This window comes from Narcine bancroftii, chromosome 8 (assembly GCF_036971445.1).
Source record: "Narcine bancroftii isolate sNarBan1 chromosome 8, sNarBan1.hap1, whole genome shotgun sequence".
In the NCBI taxonomy this organism is placed as follows: Eukaryota; Metazoa; Chordata; class Chondrichthyes; order Torpediniformes; family Narcinidae; genus Narcine; species Narcine bancroftii.
Window position 1 is genome coordinate 75,673,589 of NC_091476.1, and position 25,015 is coordinate 75,698,603.

The window sequence follows — 25,015 nt, forward strand, 5'->3', positions numbered from 1 at the left end:
TGATGGGCTGGGAGAGTGGGGTGGTGGAGAGATGTCAGGGAGGGGGGAGAAGGGTGGAGGGAGAGGGGAGGTGGGAAGGGGGTGGTGGGGAGAGGGGTGAACAGGAGTAGAGAAGGGGGAGGTGGGGAGAGGGGTGAATAGGAGTGGAGAAGGGGGATGGTGGGGAGGGGTTGTGGGGTTTGGGGGAGCACGCTGGTGAGGCCAGTATTAACTACCCCTGAGCGACATAAGGGACCCATCATCCATGAACCGGTGCAGTCTGAATGGGGATCATCAGCCTTCTCCCCCCTCAGCCCCCCCAGGACCCCCTCTCAGCTTCCCCTCTTCCTGGGACCCCTGCTCAACCCCTCCACGACCCCCTCAGCCCCCTTGGAACCTTATCAGCCCCCCAGGACCCTCTCATCCCTCCTCAAGAACCACTCTCAACTTCTCCAGGACCCCCTCTCAGCCCCCTCGAGATCTCCTTTCAGCCCCCGGGGCAGGACCACTGGAGGGACCCCCCCTCCTTTGCAACAGGTACAGGGAGGCATATCACAATGTGAACCCATTGGCGAGCGCGTAAAGTCGTTAACACGCATGCCCCAGTTTTCTGACCACGCGGCAGATATTTCTGCACCTTCAGAAACCAAACTCTCTAAAGGAATATTAATGTCATGGCCACTCGTCCCGTCTAGGTCAGCCTGGAACCTTCCTGCCCTCCAGCCAACTGCGGCTCCCAAGGTGTGCACTAGGACCCAGCGGACTCAGCACCCTGTGTCTGGGGACGCTCCACGTGCCTGGACACTGTCCTGGGTCATTGTGAACACCTAGGGTCACTCTCCCTCCACTCCTGGTCTCCGCACTCCCTCCACTCTCTGGGCCGCTCCCAGAGTTCATTGTCCAAGGCCTTCCCCTGGTGGCTGGTACCACTGTGCCTCTGGGGTCCTACCCAGAGCTGGCACTCACTACCTGTCAGCGGCCGCTCAGCCCCTCACTCCAGGATCACCGAGTCAAGTGCTCCCAGCAGCTCGCTTCCAGAGAGCAGCCCGGCACCATGGACAGGGGCGTTGATCTCACAGTCATTGGAGCTCAGCACTGGCAGGATACAATAGATGCTGCTAGCGTCCAGGAGGCAACCTGGCAACTCTGTTGGGGCAAATGTAGAGGGGATATTTGATGGATTTTTATTTATACAAATTTGGAGAATTGTATGCAGTTTTGGTCACCGAATTATGAGGCGGACAGACAGAGTAAATGTAGGTCAGCTTTTTTTATAGAACCACAGAAGATGACAGCACGAAACAGGCCCTTCGACCCTTCTAGTCTGTCTATTCTGCCTTGTCCCACCGACCTGCAACCAAATTCGTCAGTGTTAAAATTGAGCCCAGATCCACCACTTCAGCTCATTCCACACCCCCACTGTTCTCTGTGTGAAGAAGTTCCCCCTAAACTTTTCCCCTTTCACCCTTAATCCTTGTCCTCTGGTTTGTATCTCACCCACCCTCAGTGGGAAAAGCTGACCTACATTTACTCTGTCTGTCCCCCTCATAATTTTAAAAACCTCCATCAAATCTCCCCTCATTCTTCTGCACTCCAGGGAATAAAGTCTGTACCTGTTTAGCCTTTCCCTGTAACTCAGTCCCTGAAGTCCGGGCAACATCCTAGTAAATCTTCTCTGCCCTCTTTCTATCTTACTGAGATCTTTCCTGTAGTTCGGTGACCAAAATTGCACACAATTCTCCAAATTTGGCTTCACCAATATCTTGTACAACTTTACCACAACATCCCAGCTCCTGTACTCAATACTTTGATTTATGAAGGCCAAGATGCTAAAAGCTCTCTCTACAACCCTGTCCACCTGTGACACCACTTTCAGGGAATTATGTATCTGTGTTTCCAAATCCCTCTGTTCTACCACACTCCTCAGTGCCTGACTGTTCACCGTGTACGTCCTTTCTTGGTTTATCCTTCCAAAATGCAGCACCTCACACTTGTTTGCATTAAATTCCATCGGCCATTTTGCAGCCTCTTTTTCCAGCTGGTCCAGATCCCTCTGCAAACTTTGAAAACCTTCCTCTCTGTCCACAACGCCTCCAATCTGCAAACTTGCTGATCCAATTTACCACTAAGGGTGGGTGAGATACAAACCAGAGGCCATGGGTTAAGGGTGAAAGGGAAAAGGTTTAGGGGGAACTTCTTCACATAGAGAGCGGTGGGGGTGTGGAACAATCTGAAAGGATAAATGTGGGCGCAGTTTTGACATTTAAGAAGAATTTGGACAGGTCCATAGATGGGAGGGGTATGGACTGGGTGCAGGTTAGTGGGATGAGACAGAAAAATGGTTTGACCCAAACTAGAAGGACTGAAGGGCCTGTTTCTGTGCTGTACTTTTCTATTGGTGGAGGAGCAGAATGTCTGGTAGGTCAGGGGTGGGGTTCTCACCTCTCCATGAATCCCACGGGCTCCATCTGCAGTGGGAGGATCTCACGGCTCCCAGTTCACCCAACACCTTCAGTCTCTTCTGATGATGGAAACCCTGGCAATGGTCATACTGGCACTGAAAAGCAGACACAGAGTGAAGTTCCCTCCGCACTGTCCCATCACACACTCCCAGGGCCAGGCACAGAGTGAAGTTCCCTCTGCACCGTCCCATCACACACTCCCAGGGCCAGGCACAGAGTGAAGTTCCCTCCGCACCATCCCATCACACACTCCCAGGGCCAGATACAGAGTGAAGTTCCCTCCGCACCGTCCCATCACACACTCCCAGGGCCAGACACAGAGTGAAGTTCCCTCCGCACCGTTCCATCACACACTCCCAGGGCCAGACACAGAGTGAAGTTCCCTCCGCACCGTCCCATCACAAACTCCCAGGGCCAGACACAGAGCGAAGTTCCCTCCGCACCATCCCATCACACACTCCCAGGGCCAGACACAGAGTGAAGTTCCCTCCGCACCATCCCATCACACACTCCCAGGGCCAGACACAGAGTGAAGTTCCCTCTGCACCATCCCATCACACAATCCCAGGGTCAGACACAGAGTGAAGTTCCCTCTACACCGTCCCATCACACACTCCCAGGGCCAGACACAGAGTGAAGTTCCCTCTGCACCGTCCCGTCACACTCTCCCAGGGACAGAGACAGAGTGAAGCTCCTTCCGCACCATACCATCACACATTCCCGGGGTCAGACACAGAGTGAAGCTCCCTCTGCACCGTCCCGTCACACAATCCCAGGGTCAGACACAGAGTGAAGCTCCCTCTGCACCGTCCCGTCACACAATCCCAGGGTCAGACACAGAGTGAAGCTCCCGCTGCACCATCCCGTCACATACTCCCGGGGTCAGACCAATGCCACCCCTTCTTCCCCTCCCCACCATGACTCACCGAAGCCCAATCGTAATTGCCCCTAGTCCTGTGCTTCCTCTTCAATCCCGGTTGGGTGCTGCTTTCCCACGTCCTGCCCAGTGGGTGCCTGAAGGGAGAAACCAAACCAGTAGCTGCTGCTCCTGTGCCTTTGGGCGGGAGAGCAGGGGGTTGGTGTAGCTGTGGGGCAGGGAGGGAGGGGTCTGAGATACCTGCTGGTCCTCTGGGAGAGCGTCTGGCCCCCGGGGGCCTGCAGCAACTGTGGATTGGCAACAGGATGCGGCTGGAAATCCTGGTCCTCCATTGGGATAAACGGGGCCAGCGTATCGAGGTCCTGGACAGTGAACACAGCCTGCACAGAGAAGGAATCTGGTGAGCCAACCCATCTCTGTGGGCTGAATGGTGCAATAGGGTAGAAGGGCTGAATGGCCTCATGGCCTGCACTAGCAGCTGCACCCTTTGCTGCTTACCTGCTGCCATCCAGCCAGTCCTACGGTCCTAGTCAACTGTACTCAGGTCTGTTCCCAGACCCTGTCCTTGAACAGCTGATCCCCATGTTCTCCCCTCTTCCAATGCCAGACCCATCCGACCAAACCCTAAATCGTGGCTGAACATGCAGGCAGGATATATTTAAACATCCAGCACAGTAACAGGCCCTTCCGGCCCATGAGCCCATGTTGCCCAAGGAAACTTACAACCCCTGAGGGGGTGGTGGGGGGGGTGGGGGAAAGGAATACTTTTGAGAATGGATGGGGAAGGCAGTTACTGGTGTTGGGATGTTTTTTTTTAAAAATTTTTTATTTTTCACACCATAAACCACGTTAACCATGATACATACTTTTTCCTTTTCAAATATATACAGTGCCATTTTCTCCTCCCCCCACCCTCCTCCCATCCCACCCTCCCTACCTCCCCACCCCCCACACCCCCCCCCCCCCCGTCCATTTAAAGTACAAAATTTAGGATACATTAAACCAGTCAAACAATGTTGTCATTCATTAAAAATAAACAAGAAATTCCACTGAGTCAATTGTTTTCATTTCCTTCTCCTTTCGTTAATTTAAGTAGTGAATGTCCCCGGTAGGTTTTCTCTATTGTGTTTCAAGTAAGGCTCCCATATTTGTTCAAATATTTCAATATTATTTCTTAAACTATTTGTTATTTTTTCTAATGGAATACATTTATTGTTGTATTTTCAAATTATCTTCCAATTTCCAGGTTGACATAATACATTTTTTTGCTACGGCTAGAGCTATCTTAACAAATCTTTTTTGTGCACCATCCAAATCAATTCCAAATTCTTTGTTTTTTATGTTACTTAGGAGGAAGATCTCTGGATTCTTTGGTATATTATTTTCTGTAATTTTATTTAATATTTGGTTTAGATCTTCCCAAAATTTTTCTACTTTCTCACATGTCCAGATTGCATGAATTGTTGTTCCCATTTCTTTTTTACATTGAAAACATCTATCAGATATTGTTGGGTCCCATTTATTTAACTTTTGAGGTGTAATGTATAGCCTGTGTATCCAGTTATATTGTATCATACGTAACCTCGTATTTATTGTATTTCTCATCGTTCCAGAAAATAACTTCTCCCATGTTTCCTTTTTTATCTTTATATTTAAATCTTGTTCCCATTTTTGTTTAGTTTTACCATTTGTTTCCTCATTCTCCTTTTCTTGCAGTTTAATATACATATTTGTTATAAATCTTTTGATTATCATTGTATCTGTAATCACATATTCAAAGTTACTTCCCTCTGCTAAACTCAGACTGCTTCCTAATTTGTCCTTCAAGTAGGATCTCAATTGGTAATATGCCAACACTGTATCTTGAGTTATATTGTATTTATCTTTCATTTGTTCAAAGGATAAAAATCTATTTCCTGAAAAACAATTTTCTATTCTTTTGATCCCTTTTTTCTCCCATTCTCTAAAGGAAAGGTTATCTATTGTAAAAGGGAGTAACTTATTTTGCGTCAATATTAGTTTTGGTAATTGATAATTTGTTTTATTTCTTTCTACATGAATCTTCTTCCAAATATTGAGTAGATGATGTAATACTGGAGAACTTCTATGTTGTACCAATTTTTCATCCCATTTATATAATATGTGTTCAGGTATCTTTTCCCCTATTTTATCTAATTCTAATCTAGTCCAATCTGGCTTTTCCCTTGTTTGATAAAAATCTGATAGGTATCTTAATTGTGCGGCTCTATAATAATTTTTAAAGATTGGCAGTTGTAAGCCTCCTTGTTTATACCATTCTGTTAATTTATCTAGTGCTATCCTTGGTTTCCCCCCTTTCCATAAAAATTTCCTTATTATTTTCTTTAACTCCTTGAAGAATTTCTCTGTCAAGTGTATTGGCAATGCCTGAAATAGGTATAATATTCCTGGAAAATGTTCATTTTAATACAGTTTATCCTTCCTATTAGTGTTAGTGGTAAATCTTTCCAATGCTCTAAATCGTCCTGTAAATTTTTCATTAGTGGATAATAATTGAGTTTATATAGTTGGCCGAGATTTTTATTTATTTGTATACCTAGGTATCTTATTGCTTGCATTTGCCATCTGAATGGTGATTCGTTCTTAAATTTTGAGAAATCCGCATTATTCATTGGCATTGCTTCACTTTTATTTACGTTAATCTTGTAACCCGACACTTCTCCATATTTCTTCAATTTCTTATATAATTCTTTTATTGATAGTTCTGGTTCTGTTAAGTATACTATAACATCATCCACAAATAAACGGATTTTATATTCCTTGTCTTTTATTTTTATCCCTTTTATTTTATTTTCTGTTCTTATCAATTCTGCTAGTGGTTCTATAGCTAATGCGAACAATAAGGGTGATAGTGGGCATCCCTGCTGTGTTGACCTGCTTAAGTTAAATTGCTTTGATATATATCCATTTACTGTCACTTTCGCCAATGGCCCCTTATATAATGCTTTAATCCAATTAATATACTTCTCTGGTAAACTGAATTTTTGCAATACTTTGAATAAATAATTCCATTCTACTCTGTCAAAGGCCTTCTCTGTGTCTAAAGCAACTGCTACTGTTGGCGCTTTACTCCCTTCTACTGCATGAATTAAGTTAATAAATTTACAAATATTGTCTGTTGTGCGTCTTTTTTTAATAAATCCAGTTTGGTCTAGATTTACCATTTTCGGTACATACTCTGCTAATCTGTTTGCTAATAGTTTAGCTATTATCTTATAATCTGTGTTAAGTAATGATATTGGTCTATATGACGCTGGTGCGAGTGGATCTTTCCCTTGCTTTAGTATTACTGTAATTATTGCTGTTTTACATGAATCTGGTAAGCTTTGTGTTTTATCAATCTGGTTGATTACTTCCAGGAGGGGAGGAATTAATAAATCTTTAAATGTTTTATAGAATTCTATTGGGAATCCATCCTCTCCTGGTGTTTTATTATTTGGTAATTTTTTATTTACTCTTGTATTTCTACTAGTTCAAATGGTTCTGTTAATTAATTTTGTTCCTCTATTTGTAATTTTGGTAGTTCAATTTTAGTTAGAAATTCATCTATTTTCCCTTCTTTCCCTTCGTTTTCAGTTTGGTATAATTGTTCATAGAATTCTCTAAAGTTTTCCTTGATCTCCTTTGGATTATATGTGATTTGTTTGTCTTTTTTCCTTGATGCCAATACCATTTTCTTAGCTTGTTCTGTCTTAAGCTGCCATGCTAGAATTTTGTGCATTTTTTCCCCTAGTTCATAATATTTCTGTTTTGTCTTCATTATATTCTTCTCCACCTTATATGTTTGTAGTGTTTCATATTTTATTTTTTTATCTTCCAATTCTCTTCTTTTAGTTGTATCTTCCTTCATTGCTAATTCTTTTTCTATATTTACTATTTCCCTTTCCAACTGCTCTGATTCCTGATTATAGTCCTTCTTCATCTTGGTTACATAACTTATTATTTGCCCTCTAATGAACGCTTTCATTGCATCCCATAGTATAAACTTATCTTTCACTGATTCCGTATTTATTTCAAAATACATTTTAATTTGTCTTTCAATGAATTCTCTAAAATCCTGCCTTTTGAGTAACATGGAGTTTAATCTCCATCTATACATTCTTGGAGGGATGTCCTCTAACTTTATTGTCAATATTAAGGGTGAGTGGTCCGATAATATTCTAGCTTTATATCCTGTTTTTCTTACTCTATCTTGCATACGAGCTGATAACAAAAATAGGTCTATTCTTGAGTATGTTTTATGTCTAGCCGAGTAATATGAATATTCCTTTTCATTTGGGTGTTGTTTCCTCCATATATCCAAAAGTTGCATTTCTTCCATCGATTTAATTATAAATTTGGTTACTTTGTTCTTTCTGTTAATTTTTTTCCCAGTTTTGTCCATATTTGAATCCAAATTCAGGTTGAAATCCCCTCCTATTAATATGTTCCCTTGCATATCTGCTATCTTCAAAAAAATATCTTGCATAAACTTTTGATCTTCTTCGTTAGGTGAATATACATTGAGTAGATTCCAAAACTCCGAATATCCCTGCTGGATCTATTATTTCCTCTTCTATTTTAATTGGCACATTTTTACTAATTAATATAGCTACTCCTCTTGCTTTTGAATTATACGACGCTGCTGTTACGTGTCCTACCCAATCTTACCCAATCTCTCTTTAATTTCTTGTGCTCCAATTCAGTTAAATGTGTTTCTTGCACAAATGCTATATCAATTTTTTCTTTTTTCAGTAAATTTAGCAGTTTCTTCCTTTTAATTTGGTTATGTATTCCATTAATATTTAAAGTCATATAGTTCAGCGTAGCCATTTTATACTTTGTTTATCTTCCCTTTCCGTTTCTCCATCATCACCTTTCCTTCTTATCCATTTCTGCTTTCTTGTTTTGAACACTTTATAAGACAACATTTCTAAAACATCAAACATTTTCCTTATTCTCCTATTTAAAACTTCTTTAACCCCATTCTCCCCTCCCCCTCCTGAAATGTCCTTTATCCCTTGTCGGACAACCACATCTCCCCTCTCCAATTGGAGATTTGCTGATTTTGCAGTGACTGTAACTCCTCCCTACCCAGCCCCCCCCAGAAAAGATTTCAATTTTCATATGTAACAAAGATCACTCTTTTAATTCCCTCCTTATTCCCTCTATTCCATTTCCCTCCCTTATTAATTCTTGTCTATACTCTATATATTTTCGTCTAAATACGGATACATTCATGAATGCACACTATATATATATACACACAAATACCCCTTTACACACATACATATAGATCGTGGTCATTTTTACTCTTATTACATGTCTTCATCTCTCTGCTTGTTTTGTAGTTGTTCTGCAAATTTCCTTGCTTCCTCTGAATCCGAGAATAGTCTGTTTTGTTGCCCTGGAATAACTATTTTAAGTACCGCTGGGTACCTTAACATAAACTTATATCCTTTTTTCCATAAGATCGTTTTTGCTGTATTGAACTCCTTCCTCTTCTTCAGGAGTTCAAAACTTATGTCTGGATAGAAAATTTTTTTTTGACATTTATATTCCAGTGGCTTTTTGTCCTCTCTTACTTTCTTCATTGCTTTCTCCAATATATTTTCTCTTGTTGTGTATCTTAAGAATTTTACTAAAATGGATCTTGGTTTTTGCTGCGGTTGTGGTTTCGGGGCTAAAGTTCTATGTGCCCTCTCTATTTCCATTTCTTCCTGTAATTCTGGTCTTCCCAAGACCCTGGGGATCCAATCTTTTATAAATTCTCTCATATTCTTGCCTTCTTCATCTTTTTTAAGGCCCACTATCTTTATATTATTTCTTCTATTATAGTTTTATATTATATCTATCTTCTGAGCTAACAGCTCCTGTGTCTCTTTAACTTTTTTATTAGATTCTTCTAATTTCTCTTTTAAGTCTTCTACTTCCATATCTACAAATGTTTCTCATTTTTCCATATTTTCCACTCTTTTTCCTAACTCTGATATGGCCATTTCCATTTTATTCATTTTTTCTTCTGCATTCTTAATTCTTCTTTTTATCTCATTAAACTCTTGTAATTGCCATTCTTTCACTGATTCCATATATTCTTTAAAAAAAGATACATCCATTGTCTTGCGTTTCTCTTCTTCTTCCATTTCTTTCTGTTCTTCTTCTTCTTCTTCCTCTGGGTTGACCATCTGTTGTTTCCTTGTTTTCTTTTTACCCTCTTCTTTCTTGTTGTCGTTATTGTCTGTGTTCTGCACCTGCTGCTGTGCTGCAGGTGTCTCTCTCAGCTGTGGAGATCGACTCCTCAGCTGTTCCCCCCTCCCGTCAGTGTGGTTTTTTTCATGGCATCGCGCATGCGCGAGGAGTCACGCATGCGCGGTTGCGCACTTTTACTCGGCTCTGCGAGCCATTTTTGTAGTCCCAATCCCGGGACTTCCACTGACCTGCGGGAGCGGGCTTCTCTCTCCGCGGCGGGCCTCTTCGTACAGGTAAGGCCTTCACCTTCTTCTTCCGACGTCTTTCCTTCTTCTTTTCTTCCCGTTGTTTTTGGTTTTTCTTTCTTCGCTGCCATTTTCTCCACACTTTTACTTTCACTTTGTTTTGGTTTTTAAGTTTGTGCCTTTGCTTTTTCTCTATCTTTTTTTAACTTTTCTGGAGAGGGCTGGAGTTCCCCTACTGGCCACTACTCCATCACGTGACTCCCCCCTGGTGTTGGGATGTTATGGTAAAGTTGTATAAGACATTGGTGAGGCCAAATTTGAAGAATTGTGTGCAGCTTTGGTCACTGAACTACAGGAAAGATAATAAGATAGAAAGAGGGCAGGGAAGATTTACTAGGATGTTGCCCAGACTTCAGGAACTAAGTTACAGGTACGAATTCTATTCTCTGGAGTGTAGAGGAATGAGGGGAGATTTGATGGAAGTATTTAAAATTATGAGGGGGACAGACAGCGGAAATGGAGGTCGGCTTTTCCCACTGAGGGTGGGTGAGATACAAACCGGAGGTCATGGGTAAAAGTTTCAGGGGAACCTTTTCACTCAGAGAGTGTGGAACGAGCTGAAGTGAATTCGGGCTCAATTTTAACATTGAAGAAGAATTTGGAGGAGTCACGTGATGGAGTAGTGGCTGGTCAGGGAACTCCAGCCCTCTCCGGAAAAGTTTTTAAAAAATACACAAAACACAAAGGTACAAGAATAAAAATTAAAACAAAGTAAAAGTAAAGGTGGGAAGAAAATGGCAGCGAAGAGAGAAAAGTCGAAAGCAACGGGAAGAAGAGAAGAAGAAAGAACATCGGAAGAAGAAGGTGAAGGCCTTACCTGTCCAAGGAGGCCCGCCGCGGAGAGAGAAGCCCGCTCCCTCAGGTCAGTGGAAGTCCCAAGCTCGGGACTACAAAAATGGCGAGGAGTCGTGCATGCGCGATGCGCATGAAAAAAAACACACTGACGGGAGGGGGGAACAGCTGAGGAGTTGATCTCCACAGCTGAGGATGACAGCTGCAACACAGCAACAGGAAGAGAACACAGAAAACAATGAGAACAAGAAAGAAGAGAGTAAAAAGAAAACAAGGAAACAACAGATGACCAACCCAGAGGAAGAAGAAGAAGAAGAAGAACATAGAGAAATGGAAGAAGAAGGGAAAGGCAAGACAATGGATATATTTTTTTTTAAAAGAGTATATGGAATCAGTAAAAGAATGGCAATTACAAGAATTTAATGAAATAAGAAGAATTAAAAGTGCAGAAGAAAAAATGAATAGAATAGAGATGGTCATGTCAGATATAGGAAAAAGAGTGGATAATGTGGAAGAACGAGAAACAATCGTAGAAATGGAAGTAGAGGACTTAAAAGAGAAATTAGAAGAATCTAATAAAAAAGTTAAAGAGGCACAAGAGCTGTTAGCTCAGAAGATAGATATAATGGAAAACTATAATAGAAGAAATAATATAAAGATAGTGGGCCTTAATGAAGATGAAGAAGGCAAGAATCTGAGAGAATTTATAAAAGATTAGATCCCCAGGGTCCTAGGAAGACCAGAATTACAGGAAGAAATGGAAATAGAAAGGGCACATAGAACATTAGCCCCGAAACCACAGCCACAGCAAAAACCAAGATCCATTTTAGTAAAATTCTTAAGATATACAACAAGAGAAAATATATTGGAGAAAGCAATGAAGAAAATAAAAGAAGACAAAAAGCCACTGGAATACAAAGGTCAAGAGAAGAGAAAGGAGTTTAATACAGCAAAAACGATCCTATGGAAAAAAGGATATAAATTTATGTTAAAGTACCCAGCGGTACTTAAAATAGTTATTCCAGGGCAGCAAAACAGACTATTCTTGGATCCGGAGGAAGCACAAAAATTTGCAGAACAAGGGAACAGAGGAAGTAAGGAGGGAATTAAAAGAGTGACCTTTGTTATATATGAAAATTGAAATCTTTTCTGGGGGGGCTGGGTGAGGAGGAGTTACGGTCACTGCAAAATCAGTTGACGCTTGCGAGTGAATTCGCAAATCCAAATGGAGAGGGGAGATATGGTTGCCCGACAAGGGATAAAGGGCAACTCAGGAGGGGGAAGGGGAGAATGGGGTTAAAGAAATTTTAGATAGGAGAATAAGGGAAATGTTTGATGTTTTAGAAATGTTGTCTTATAAATTGTTCAAAACAAGAAAGCAGAAATGGATGAGAAGGAAAGGTGATGATGAGGAAACGGAAAGGGAAGATAAACAAAGTATGAAATGGCTACGTTGAACTATATGACTTTAAATATTAATGGAATACATAACCAAATCAAAAGGAAGAAACTGCTAAATTTACTGAAAAAAGAAAAAAATTGATATAGCATTCGTGCAAGAAACACATTTAACTTAAATGGAGCACAAGAAATTAAAGAGAGATTGGGTAGGACATGTAACAGCAGCGTCATATAATTCAAAAGCTAGAGGAATAGCTATATTAATCAGTAAAAATGTACCAATTAAAATAGAAGAGGAAATAATAGATCCAGCAGGGAGATATGTAATGATAAAATGTCAGATATATTCGGAGTTTTGGAATTTACTCAATGTATATTCACCTAATGAAGAAGATCAAAAATTTATGCAAGATATTTTTTTGAAGATAGCAGACATGCAAGTGAACATACTAATAGGAGGGGATTTCAACCTTAATTTGGATTCAAACATGGATAAAACGGGGAAAAAAATTAATAGAAAGAACAAAGTAACCAAATTTATCACTAAATCGATGCAAGAAATGCAACTTTTGGATATATGGAGGAAACAACACCCAAAGGAAAAGGAATATTCATATTATTCGGATAGACATAAAACATACTCAAGAATAGACCTTTTCTTGTTATCAGCTCGTATGCAAGACAGAGTAAGAAAAACAGAATATAAAGCTAGAATATTATCGGACCATTCACCCTTGATATTGACAATAGAGTTAGAGGACATCCCTCCAAGAATGTATAGATGGAGATTAAACTCCATGCTACTTAAAAGGCAGGATTTTAGAGAATTAATTGAAAGACAAATTAAAATGTACTTTGAAATAAATACGGAATCAGTGAAAGATAAGTTTATACTATGGGACGCAATGAAAGCGTTCATCAGAGGGCAAATAATAAGTTATGTAACCAAGATGAAGAAGGACTATAATCAGGAAACAGAGCAGTTGGAAAGGGAAATAGTAAATATAGAAAAAGAATTAGCAATGAAGGAAGACACAACTAAAAGAAGAGAATTGGCAGATAAAAAAATAAAATATGAAACACTACAAACATATAAGTTGGAGAAGAATGTAATGAAGACAAAACAGAAATATTATGAACTAGGAGAAAAAATGCACAAAATTCTAGCATGGCAGCTGAAGACAGAACAAACTAAGAGAATGGTATTGGCATCAAGGAAAAAAGACAAACAAATCACATATAATCCAATGGAGATTAATGAAAACTTCAGAGAATTCTACGAACAATTATACCAAACTGAAAACGAAAGGAAAGAAGACAAAATAGATGAATTTTTAACTAAAATTAAACTACCAAAATTACAAATAGAGGAACAAAATAAATTGACAGAACCATTTGAAATAGTAGAAATACAAGAGATAATAAAAAATCTACCAAATAATAAAACACCAGGAGAGGATGGATTCCCAATAGAATTCTATAAAACATTTAAAGATTTATTAATTCCTCCCCTCCTGGAAGTAATCAACCAGATTGAAAAAACACAAAGCTTACCAGATTCATGCAAAACAGCAATAATTACAGTAATACCAAAGACAGGGAAAGATCCACTCGCACCAGCGTCATATAGACCAATATCTTTACTTAACACAGATTATAAGATAATAGCTAAACTATTAGCAAACAGATTAGCTGACTATGTACCAAAAATAGTAAATCTAGACCAAACTGGATTTATTAAAAAAAGACGAACAACACAATATCTGTAAATTTATTAACTTAATTCATGCAGTAGAAGGGAATTAAGCTCCAACAGTAGCAGTTGCTTTAGACGCAGAGAAGGCCTTTGACAGAGTAGAATATAATTATTTATTCAAAGTATTACAAAAATTCAGTTTACCAGAGAAGTATAATAATTGGATTAAAGCATTATATAAGGGGCCATTGGCAAAAGTGACAGTAAATGGATATATATCAAAGCAATTTAACTTAAGCAGATCAACAAGGCAGGGAAGCTCACTATCACCCTTATTGTTCGCGTTAGCTATAGAACCTCTAGCAGAATTGATAAGAATAGAAAATAAAATAAAAGGGATAAAAATAAAAGACAAGGAATATAAAATCCGTTTATTTGCAGATGACGTTATAGTATACTTAACAGAACAAGAATTATCAATAAAATAATTACATAAGAAATTGAAGGAATATGGAGATGTGTCGGGTTACAAGATTAACGCAAATAAAAGTGAAGTAATGCCAATGAATAATACGGATTTCTCAAAATTTAAGAAAGAATCACCATTTAGATGGCAAACACAAGCAATGTGATACCTAGGTATACAACTAAATAAAAACCTTGGCCATCTATATAAACTCAATTACCATCCATTAATGAAAAAAATTACAAGAAGACTTAGAGCATTGGAAAGACTTACCACTAACACTGATAGGAAGGATAAAATGTATTAAAATGAATATTTTCCCAAGGATATAATACCTATTTCAGTCATTACCAATACACCTAACAGAGAAATTATTCAAGGAGTTAAAGAAAATAATAAGGAAATTCTTATGGAAAGGGGGGAAACCGAGGATAGCACTAGATAAATTAACAGAATGGTATAAACAAGGAGGCTTACAACTGCCAATCTTTAAAAATTATTATAGAGCCGCACAATTAAGATACCTATCAGATTTTTATCAAACAAGGGAAAAACCAGATTGGACCAGATTAGAACTAGATAAAATAGGGGAGAAGATATCTGAACATATATTATATAAATGGGATGAAAAATTGGTACAACGTAGGAATTCTCCAGTATTACATCATCTGCTCAATATTTGGAAGAAGATTCATGTAGAAAGGAATAAAACAAATTACCAATTACCAAAACTATTACTGACACAAAATCAGTTAATCCCTTTTACAATAGATAACCTTTCCTTTAGAGAATGGGAGAAAAAAGGGATCAAAAGAATAGAAAATTGTTTTTCAGGAAATAAATTACTATCCTTTGAACAAATGAAGAATAAATATAATACAACTCAAGATACAGTGTTGGCATACTGCCAACTGAAATCCTACTTGAAGGGCAAATTGGGAAGCAGTCTGAGGTTACCAGAGGGAAGTAATTTTGAATATGTGATTACAGACACAATGATAATCAAAAAATTTATAACAAATATGTATATTAAACTGCAAGAAAAGGAGAATGAGGAAACAAATGGTAAAACTAAACAAAAATGGGAACAAGATTTAAACATAAAGATAAAGAAGGAAACATGGGAGAAGTTATGCTCTGGAATTATGAGAAATACAATAAACATGAGGTTACGTATGATACAATATAACTGGATACACCTCAAAAGTTAAATAAATGGGACCGAACAGTATCTGACAGATGTTTTCGTTGTAAAAAAGAAATGGGAACAACAATTCATGCAATCTGGACATGTGAGAAAGTGAAAAAATTTTGGGAAGATCTAAACCAGATATTAAATAAAATTACAGAAAGCAATATACCAAAAAACCCAGAGATCTTCCTCCTAAGTAACATAAAAAACAAAGAATTTGGACTTGATTTGGATGGTGCACAAAAAAGATTTGTTCGGATACCCCTAGCCGTAGCAAAAAAATGTATTATGTCAGCCTGGAAATTAGAAGATAACTTGAGAATACAACAATGGTATATAGAAATGAATAAATGTATTCCATTAGAAAAAAATAACATATAATTTAAGAAATAATATTGCAATATTTGAACAAATATGGGAGCCATACATGAAACACAATAGAGAAAACCTACCGGGGTCATCTGCCACCTAAAATGACAGAAGGAGAAGGAAATGAAAAGAATTGACTCAGTGGAACTTTTTGTTTATTTTTATTGAGTGACAACATTGTTTGACTGGTTTAATGTATCTTAGATTCTGTATTTTAAATGAATGGAAGGGGAGGTAGGGAGGGTGGGATGGGAAGAGGGAGGGGGGGAGAAAACGACACTGTATATATTTGAAAAGGAAAATGTATGTATCTTGATCAACGTGGTTTATGGTGTGAAAAATAAAAAATTTAAAAAAAAAGAAGAATTTGGATAGGTCCATGGATGGGAGGGGTACGGACTGGGTGCTGGTCAGTGGGACTGGGCAGAATTGCAACAGACTTGAAGGGCCAGTTTTCTGTGCTATAATGTCCTATGGTTCTAAGATCAGGGAGGATTGCTTTTGAATGCTCACGGGGTTGGGGATCCGGGGGGAACTGCCATACTCCCAGCGAACCCACGCTCAAACCACGCGTGTCAGCCTGGCACCTACCTCAGGCCGGAGGGCTCTGCTGGCAGGTGAGGGGATGGTCTCCAGCCCTCGGCCAACCCCGAGGACTGTGGCTGGGTGCTTCTGGGTCCAGGGCCCATTTACCGGTCCCTCAGGGAGATAAGGGTGTGGCTCAGGGCAACTCATCCCTGGGAAACAAAAGGGGAATCAGGGACAGGTGGTCTCTGGTCCCCAACCACCAAGTCTCCCTCCTCACCCACCCCCCAGTACCCCTCTTCCCCAACTCTCCCTCCTCACACCCCCCCTTCCCAGGACCTTCGCTCCCGATTGCCCTCCTCACCCACTCCCTCCCCAGGCCCCTCACTCCGCGTCTCCCTCCTCACCCACCTCCCCAGTACCACTCTCCCCACCAACACTCCCACCTCACCCACCCTCCCTCTGCAGTACCCTCTCCCTCCTCACCCACCCCCTCCCCAGGACCCTCACTCCCTGTATCCCTCCTCATCCACCCCAGTACCCCTCTCCCATCCAATACTCCCTCCTCACCCACCCCCCTCTACATTACCCTCTCCCTCCTCACCCCCTCCCCAGGACCTTCTCCCTAACTCTCTCTCCTCACCCACCCCCTTCCCCAATACCAACTCTTCCCAGTAGCCCCTACCCAAACTCCCCTTCCACCTCTGTACATTCTCCCCCTCAGTACTGATCTCCCCAACCCTCCCCTGTACCCTCTCCAGTTCTCCCCCTCGTACCCTCCACCTCAATCCACAGTACCCCCTCCCTCCAATTTTCCCCTGACCCCTCCTCCCCCATGCTCACCTCCAGCATCCCACTGCCCCCATGAATCCCTGCCTCCTGAAGGTGAGCCATTTCACCTTCAGCCCCCCCCCCCAATCCAGTCAGCCATTCCCACTGAACTATAGAACCATACAACACTACAGCACTGAAACAGGCCCCTTCGGCCCTTCTAGTCTGTGCTGAACCATTTTTACCTAGTCCCTCTGACCTGCACCCAATTCGTACTCCTCCCATCCATGGACCTGTCCAAATTCTTCTTCAATGTTAAAATTGAGCCCACATTCACCACCTCAGCTTGTTCCACACTCCCACCGCTCTTTGTATGAAGAAGTTCCCCCAAAACTTTTCCCCTTTCACCCTTAACCCATGTCCTCTGGTTTGTATCTCACCCACCCTCAGTGGGAAAAGCCGACCTTCATTTACTCTGTCTCTCCCCCTCATAATTTTAAATACCTCGATCAAACCTCCCCTCCTTCTTCTACACTCTTGTAACTCAGTCCCTGAATCCTTGTACCTTTCCCAGCCTCTCCCTTCCCTCCGCATCCCACTCCCCCCCCAAACCTCTTCCCTCCTCCAATGACCTCTCCCCCTACCCTGCCCTGCACACCCTGACCCTGGTGCGTGAGCAGCCAAGGTGGGCCATCGAAGCCTCCTCACCTGAGAGTTCCCTGGTCTGGGCGGGCCATAGCCACTCCTGCCAGACCCCCGCTGCCTGCCTAAGGTCCTGGGGAGGCCCGGTAAGGAAAGACCCATTGGGAATCGTGGTCTCCGCGGTCCAGACTACGGACGGGTGATGCGGCTGCAGTTGTTCCAGAGAAAAGACCACCCCCTGTTGCTGGGGTCCGCTGGTGGGAAAAGAGATCCAGATCTGGGCCAGTCTGATCCACCTGCAGACACTTACACTCCCAGTAACCAGCATCAACCACCTCTTCATTAACCAGCCATCCCTTACAATACTGCCTAATTACAACCAATTGACCTACACCCCCACCACTACGTTTCGAACAGTGGGAGGGAACCAAAGCCCTCGGGGGAAACCCATGCAGACAAGGGGAGAACGTGCCAACTCCTTATAGACAGCGTGGGACGGGGCAAGAAAAAAGCCAGTGAGGCTGTGTCTGAGGTTCATCAATCCAGTGGCAGAGGGGAAGAAGCTCTCCTTGTGCCGCTGGATGCTCATCTTTGGGTTCCTGGATCTCCTTCCTGATGGTAGCAGAGTGAAGAGGGCAGGGCCTGGGTGGTGGGAGGTCCTTGAGGCTGTTTTTTTTCTAAGAAACCACCTCATGTCAATGTCCTCGATGGAGTGAAGTCTGGTGCTCGTGATGTTGCAGGCTGAATTCACAACCCTCTGGAGTTTATTCTTGTCCTGAGAATTGGTGCCTCCGTACCAGACAGTGATGCAACTGGCCAGAATGCTCTCCACGGTACCACCTGTAGACGTTTTTGAGAATCTTTGGTGATGTACCGAATATCTTCAAACTCCTCACATAGTCTAGCCGCTGGCAAGCCTTCTTCACGATGGCATCAACATGGAGGCCCCTGGACAGAACCTCGGAGATGTTGACACCCAGGAATGTGAAGTTCTTGACCCTCTTCACTGTAGCCCCCTCGATGAGGACTGAGTCGTGTTCCCCCAACTCCCTTCTAAAGTCCACAATCAGTTTCTCAAGTTTTGCTGATGTTAAGTGTAAGGCTGTTAATTGTGACACCACCCGACGAGCTGATCCATCTCCCTCCCGAACGCTTCCTTGTCACTGTCTTTGATGCTGCCGATGACCATGATGTCATCAGCAAATTTGTAGATGGAATTGGGTTTGTGTCTGGTCGCACAGTCGTGGGTGTGGAGTGAGTAGAGCAGTGGGCTAAGTACATATCTTTGGGGTGCGCCTGTGTTGATGATAAGTGAGGGGGAGACATTGTTTCTGATCCATACTGACTGTGGTCTTTGATGAGGAAGTCAAGGATCCCGTTGAAGAGGGGGGTACAGAGGCCCAGGGTTTGGAGCTTGTTGACCAGCATTGAGAGGATAATGGTGTTGAAGGCTGAGTTGTAGTTAATGAAGAGTTGCCGTATATACAAGTTGCTGTTGTCTATGTGATCCAGTGCTGAGTTGAGAGCCAGTAATACTGCATCTGCCTCCAGTAACCCTTGGTAAACCGGTAAACACACTGGAATCAACAATGCAACTCGTAATAGTCCTCATCGAGGGGTCAGCAGTCAAGAACTTCGGGTTCCTCCGCCAAGGATCTGTCCTGATTGCATCACTGCCTGGTACGGAGGCGCCAACTCTCAGGACCAGAAAAAACTCCAGAGGGTTGTTAATTCGGCTTGCGACATCACGGGCACCAGACTCCACGCCGTTGAGGACATCTACATGAGGTGGCATGTTAAGAAAGCAGCATCTGTCCTCAAGGACTCCCACCACCCAGGCTGTGCCCTCTTCACCCTGCTTCTATCGGGGAAAAGGTCCAGGAGCCTGAAGACGAGCTCCCAGTGGCACAGGACAGCTTCTTCCCCTCCGCCAACAGATTCCTGAACAGGCAACGACCCCCCAGATATGGCCTCACTTTCTCCAATTTTCTTCCATTATTTATTTATTTGGAAATGTAATTTATAGAAATGATGTACTGTGATGCTCTGCAAAATTCTGTGACATGTTCATGACAATAAATTCTGATTGAGGTTCAGTAATTCTCTAATTAACTAACGAGAAACTCCCTCTTTATTAAACAACATTCAATAACCAGCTTTCATTAACTTCAATTAACCAGTTTACATCCTTTAATATTTCCCATGGTGGGAGAGTCCAAGACAAGAGGGCACAACTTCAGGAATGAAGGGCATCCACTCAGAACAGAGACGCGGAGGGATTTCTTCAGCCAGATGGTGGAATTTGTGGCCACAGGCATTCATGGAGGCCGGGTCATTGGGTGTATTTAAGGCAGAGATTGATAGGTTCTTGATTAGCCAGGGCATCAAAGGTTATGGTGAGAAGGCCGGGCGGGGTGAGGGGTGGGGGGGGGTGAATGGGAGGAAGCATCAGGTAAATCTCTGCACCTTCTCCACAGCTTCCACATCCTTCCTGTAATGAGATGACCAGAACTGATGTGACCGGGTTGTCCTGTTTGTGTGTGAGTGAACACAGTTACTGGTATTGGACGTGTTGACTGATTATACTGTGCTGTGTAATTGAGTTGCGATCCCCTTCGTGTGTTTTAATAAGGATCCTTCCTGTGTCCAGACTTGTTTCCTCTTTGAACCCCACTGAACTTTTCCCTTCCCACACATTGACACATTAGGAGTGGGCCAGAAGAGGGGGGTGGGGGGGGCAGTAATCGGGGAAGAGAGATGGTGGGGGGGAGGGGAGTCAGAGACAGAGAAGGGGTAGAGAAAGGAGAGGGTTGGAATGGGGAGGGGAGTTGGGAAAAGTTCCAGTTACCTCAGGATGTGGTTGGCGCAGACAATGTGCGGGGTGTGAGCGTTAACGACTGCTGCCTCTGTCTGGACCCAAACATATCCCCCGGTGTGCAGGAGCATTCTATATAAGCCACTGGACACCCGTCCCATCTTCAACACTGCAGAGGCATGAATGGCAGCTGTCCTCAGCTCGGAAAATACTCCCTAAACCCCTCCCCCCCCACACCAGCCCACCACTCCCCTCAGCAGTTCCCTTGAAGCTCCCCCCCCAGGTTTAGAGGCTAATCATGCTCACTTGAAGAAGACCCAGAGGCAGCAATACTTCGTGAGGAGATTTGCTACGTCACCAAAGCCCTTGCAGGTGGACCATGGAGAGCATTCTGGCCGGTGGCATCACTGCCTGGTATGGGAGGTGTCAACTCTCAGGACCAGAATAAACTCCAGACGGTTGTGAACTCGGGATGAGAGGCACAGCTCCCTCCTAGCTCTCTCCCTCCCACTGTCCCAGCCCCTCTCCCCACCTTGTTCAGCCCCTCCAGATGGGCCCCATTCTCTCCCCCCCATCCACCCCCTCCAGATGTGACCAGCCCCTCTCCCAGCCCTGTCCATCCCTTTCAGATGTGCCCAGTCCCATCCACCCCTTTTAGATGTGCCCAGCCCCAAACACCCCTTCCAGATGTGCCCAGCCCCTCTCCCTACCTACCCCTCCAGATGTGACCAGCCCCTCTCCATGCCTTGTTCACGCCTTCAAATGTGAACAGCCCCTCTCCTAGCCCTGACACTTTCAGATGTACCCAGTCCCATCCAAACCTTCCAGATGTGCCCAGCCCCATCCATCCCTTCAAGATGTGCCAGCAGATGTGCCAAACCCCTCTCCCAGCCCCATCCACCTCTTCCAGGTGTGCCCAGCCCCATCCCCTCTCCAGATGTGCCTAGCCCCTCCCCACTCCCTCCTGATGTGCCGAGCCCCTCTCCCCACCCCGCCCTCTCCTGATGTGCCCAGCCCCTCTCCCCACCCCGCCTCCCTCCAGATGTGCCCACTGCTGCCCGCAGCATTTCCCCTGGGTTACTTACAGCTATGGTGCTGTTTCCAGATGTGCTTCAGGTCGAGGGCATGAAGCAAGTGATAGGTCGATCGCCCAATCAGCTGGCCAGCCTCCCAGCCAATCAGATGCTTGACACTGAGGGAAGTCATAAATGTGAGATCAACAAAGCAATCACCTCATCCACCCCCAGTGGCTCTCTGGCACCTGGGTGGGGGTTCTCGGGTGGTGGGAAGGGATGATGTCCATGAGGTCGAGGGGTGGGACAGGATGTCTTCAGGTAGCCTCGGAGGGTGGGTTTTGAGTTGGTCTCAAGGGTGGGACACAGAGGTTGGGGTCAGGAGGATGGGACAGGGGTCTCAGAGAGTTTTTGGGGATGGAACATGGGGGTGGGATGGGGGTTGGGGACATGGGGATTTGGATGGGGGGGAGGTTCTCCAAGGATCTTGGGTATGGAATGGGGGTGTGTGTTCTTCCGGGGTCTCGAGGGATGGGACGTGGGGGTTGGGATGGGATAAATCTTGGGGGTGGGACAGGGTCTCCGGTGAGTGGGATGAGGAGGGTTCTTGGTAGTGGGGGTTGTGGGGAATGGGTTGGAGGAATCTTGGGGTGGGAGAGGGTGGGACGAGACAGGGTGGATCTCAGGGTGGGGCAGGGTCTCCGGTGAGTGGGATGAGGAGGGTTCTTGGGGGTGGGGCTTGTGGGGAATGGGTTGGAGGGATCTTGGGGTGGGACAGGGTGGATCTTGGGGTGGGACAGGGTGGGATGGGGGATCTCGGTGGCAGGGACAGGGAGTTCTCCAGGGGGCTGGTGGGACCCTCACTGACCTCCTGCTACAGTGGATGATGGTCAGGTCCAGGCTGTGCATAGACAGGAAGCTGTTTGTCTGGGGTGGACCTGCCAGGCCTAGCGGCAAGGCCACGTCCTCACACAGTAGCAGGAGGCATCTGGTCCCTGTGGTGGTCCGCATCTGGCCCTGGCATCGTACCACCTGGGCAAGGAGACCTGGCAGGGGTTACCCTCCTGACACCCCTGTCCCACCCTCATCCCATCCTCCTGCTATTGCCCCTCGCTCAGCCCTCGTCCCACCCTCCTGCTACTGCCCATCACTCAGCCCTCATCCCACCCCACCCTCCCCCTGCTACTGCCCCCCACTCACCCCCTGTCCCATCTTCTCCCCACCTTCCTGCTACTGCCCATCACTCAGCCCTCATCCCACCCTCTCCCCACCCCACTCTCCCCCTGCTACTGCCCCCACTCACCCCCTCTTCCACCATCCTGTTACTGCCTATCACAGCCCTCATCCCACCCTCTCCCCACCCCACTCTCCCCCTGCTACTGCCCCCACTCACCCCCTCTTCCACCCCCCTGCTACTGCCTATCACAGCCCTCATCCCACCCTCTCCCCACCCCACTCTCCCCTGCTACTGCCCCCACTCACCCCCTGTCCCATCTTCTCCCCACCCTCCTGCTACTGCCCATCACTCAGCCCTCATCCCACCCTCTCCCCACCCCTCTCTCCCCCTGCTACTGCCCCACTCACCCCCTGTCCCACCCTCTTGCTACTGCCTATCACTCAGCCCTCATCCCACCCTCCCCCTGCTACTGCCCCCATTCACCCCCTGTCCCATCCTCCTGCTACCACCCATCACTCAGCTCACACACACGTACGTACGCATATAGGTACATGCATATTCATGCACAAGTACAAACACAAACACACGTACACACAAACAGGCACATGTATGTACGTGTATATACAGGTAGATGGACATGTACACACATCAGAAACTTCCATGATTTGGTAACACAGACACACACATTTACACACACACATTTACACATAGACACATTTACACATACATGTTTACATCTATACACACTGAAACACTCTGAAAGCCAAACACTCGACACACTGGTACACTTGCACTCTCACTTGCTGCCTTGAGGTGTGAGTCAGTGGGGGGTCCGCAGCTCGGGTCTGGGACATGTCCCACTACCTCGTTGGCAATTCCCACCTTCCACCACGCGGACTTGAGGTTCACTACCCTGCCCTGGTCAGTCACTGTGCACTTGAGGCGGATCAAGAAGTCTCGTTTTCTGCCGCGATCATCCCCATCTGAAGCACAACAACAACACACTCGGTGACTCCAAGAGACACTCGCATCTCTTCCTCTTGTATTGAACGGGCGCTGGCCGGCACTAACGGTGACTCTTCCTCCTTACTCCAGGCTCAAGGCAACCATTTAATATTACATTTCCCTCACCCCCTCCCTCCTCACCTCCCCTCCCTCCTCAGCTCCCCTCCTTCCTCACCTCCCCTCCCTCCTTCCTCATCACCCCTCCTATTCCCCTCCCTCCTCATCGCTCCTCCTCCTCACCCCCTCTCCTCATCGCCCCTCCCATTCCCCTCCCTCATCACCACCCCTCCCTCCTCATCATCCCTCCCTTCTCACTGTCCCTTCCCCCTCACTGCACCCCCTCCTCATTGCCCCCTCCCTCTTCACTGCCCTCCCACACCCTTCCCTCCCAACCCCTTCCCTCCCCTCCCACCTCATCCCCTCACTCCTCACCACCCTCCCACGCCCCTCCCTCCTCCCCCTCTCCCTCCTCCCCCTCCTCTCTGCCTCTCCCTGCTTACCCCTTCCCTCCTCATTGCTCCTCCCTCCTCACTGCCCCTCCCATTCCCCTCCCTCCTCACTGGCCCTCCCATTCTCCTCCCTCCTCACTGTCCTCCCATTCTCCTCCCTCCTCACCGCCCCTCCCATTCCCCTCCCTCCTCACCATCCCTCCATTCCCCTCCCTCCTCACCGCCCCTCCCATTCCTCTCCCTCCTCTCTGCCCCATTCTCCTCCCTCCTCAATGCCCCTCTCATTCTCCTTCTTCCTCACCACCCCCCCATCATCTCCCCCCCCCCCCCAGGTCCCAGTTTCAAGCCAGCGCCCACTGGGATGAGCTGCCCGACCTGTCTCCGTCTCCAGCGCTTCCTGAAGTTCCTGGTGGTCACAGGGATGAACGAAGTCGAGAGCGTTTTGTCCCATCAGTTCCCACTGCAGGAGGGAGAGCGAGAGGTCGGTTCTCGTCCTTCCTGCGACCTCTGAGCGTTCACAGTAAAACACAGAGTTTGTGGAGCTGGGAAAATCTGACAGTAAATCTGAAACAGACCGAGATGCTGGAGGGTCCCGGCCGGCTTCGGAGCCTCAGTGGGAGGGAAAGATCCAAAATCGACATTTCGGGCCCGAGCCTTTCCACTAGGCGAGAGTAAAATGCCATCAGGTTGGTGAGAAGGGAAGAACGGGGGGTGGGGGTACAGACCAACAGATTGAGACCACCCGCAAATTGGAGAGGTCCCTCGTGTTCAGTCTGGGTGCTATCTGATGGGGACTGGGTGAGTGTGAGTGAACACAGTTACCCAGTCCCCACCAGATGGCATTAACATCAAATTCCCTGGTTTCCGGGAAT

General features: G+C 45.2%; 1 protein-coding gene across 3 annotated transcripts; it reads right to left on the reverse strand.

Moving 5' to 3' along the window:
• Positions 1 to 392: 392 nt before the first annotated feature.
• Positions 393 to 25,015, reverse strand: LOC138740918 (hypoxia-inducible factor 1-alpha-like). 3 transcript variants are annotated; one of them, XM_069894240.1, is made up of 11 exons: positions 24,519 to 25,012; positions 23,572 to 23,672; positions 22,381 to 22,544; positions 21,585 to 21,691; positions 20,533 to 20,668; positions 17,751 to 17,938; positions 16,338 to 16,483; positions 3,559 to 3,698; positions 3,368 to 3,455; positions 2,422 to 2,536; positions 395 to 1,125 (listed from the first exon to the last, which is right to left on the reverse strand). In XM_069894240.1, the coding sequence occupies exons 1-11, from the start codon at positions 24,592 to 24,594 to the stop codon at positions 971 to 973; spliced, it is 1,416 nt and encodes a 471-aa protein (XP_069750341.1). In that variant the 5' UTR covers positions 24,595 to 25,012; the 3' UTR covers positions 395 to 970. The 3 variants fall into 3 exon arrangements, with proteins under 3 accessions (XP_069750343.1, XP_069750341.1, XP_069750342.1); XM_069894241.1 differs by lacking the exon at positions 395 to 1,125 and adding an exon at positions 1,224 to 1,330 and having other exon boundaries at positions 24,519 to 25,009; XM_069894242.1 differs by lacking the exons at positions 3,368 to 3,455; positions 3,559 to 3,698 and having other exon boundaries at positions 393 to 1,125; positions 24,519 to 25,015.

Bases quoted from the DNA above. Each gene is read 5' to 3' on its own strand.
- LOC138740918 (XM_069894240.1), bottom strand. From the start codon at position 24,594: ATGGGACAAAACGCTCTCGACTTCGTTCATCCCTGTGACCACCAGGAA. The intron at 21,692-22,380 runs GTCAGTGAGGGT...GACTTCCCTCAG, and splicing joins ATCATCCACTGTAGCAGGAG to TGTCAAGCATCTGATTGGCT. The intron at 3,699-16,337 runs GTAGGTGCCAGG...TTCTCTGTGCAG, and splicing joins GCAGAGCCCTCCGGCCTGAG to GCTGTGTTCACTGTCCAGGA.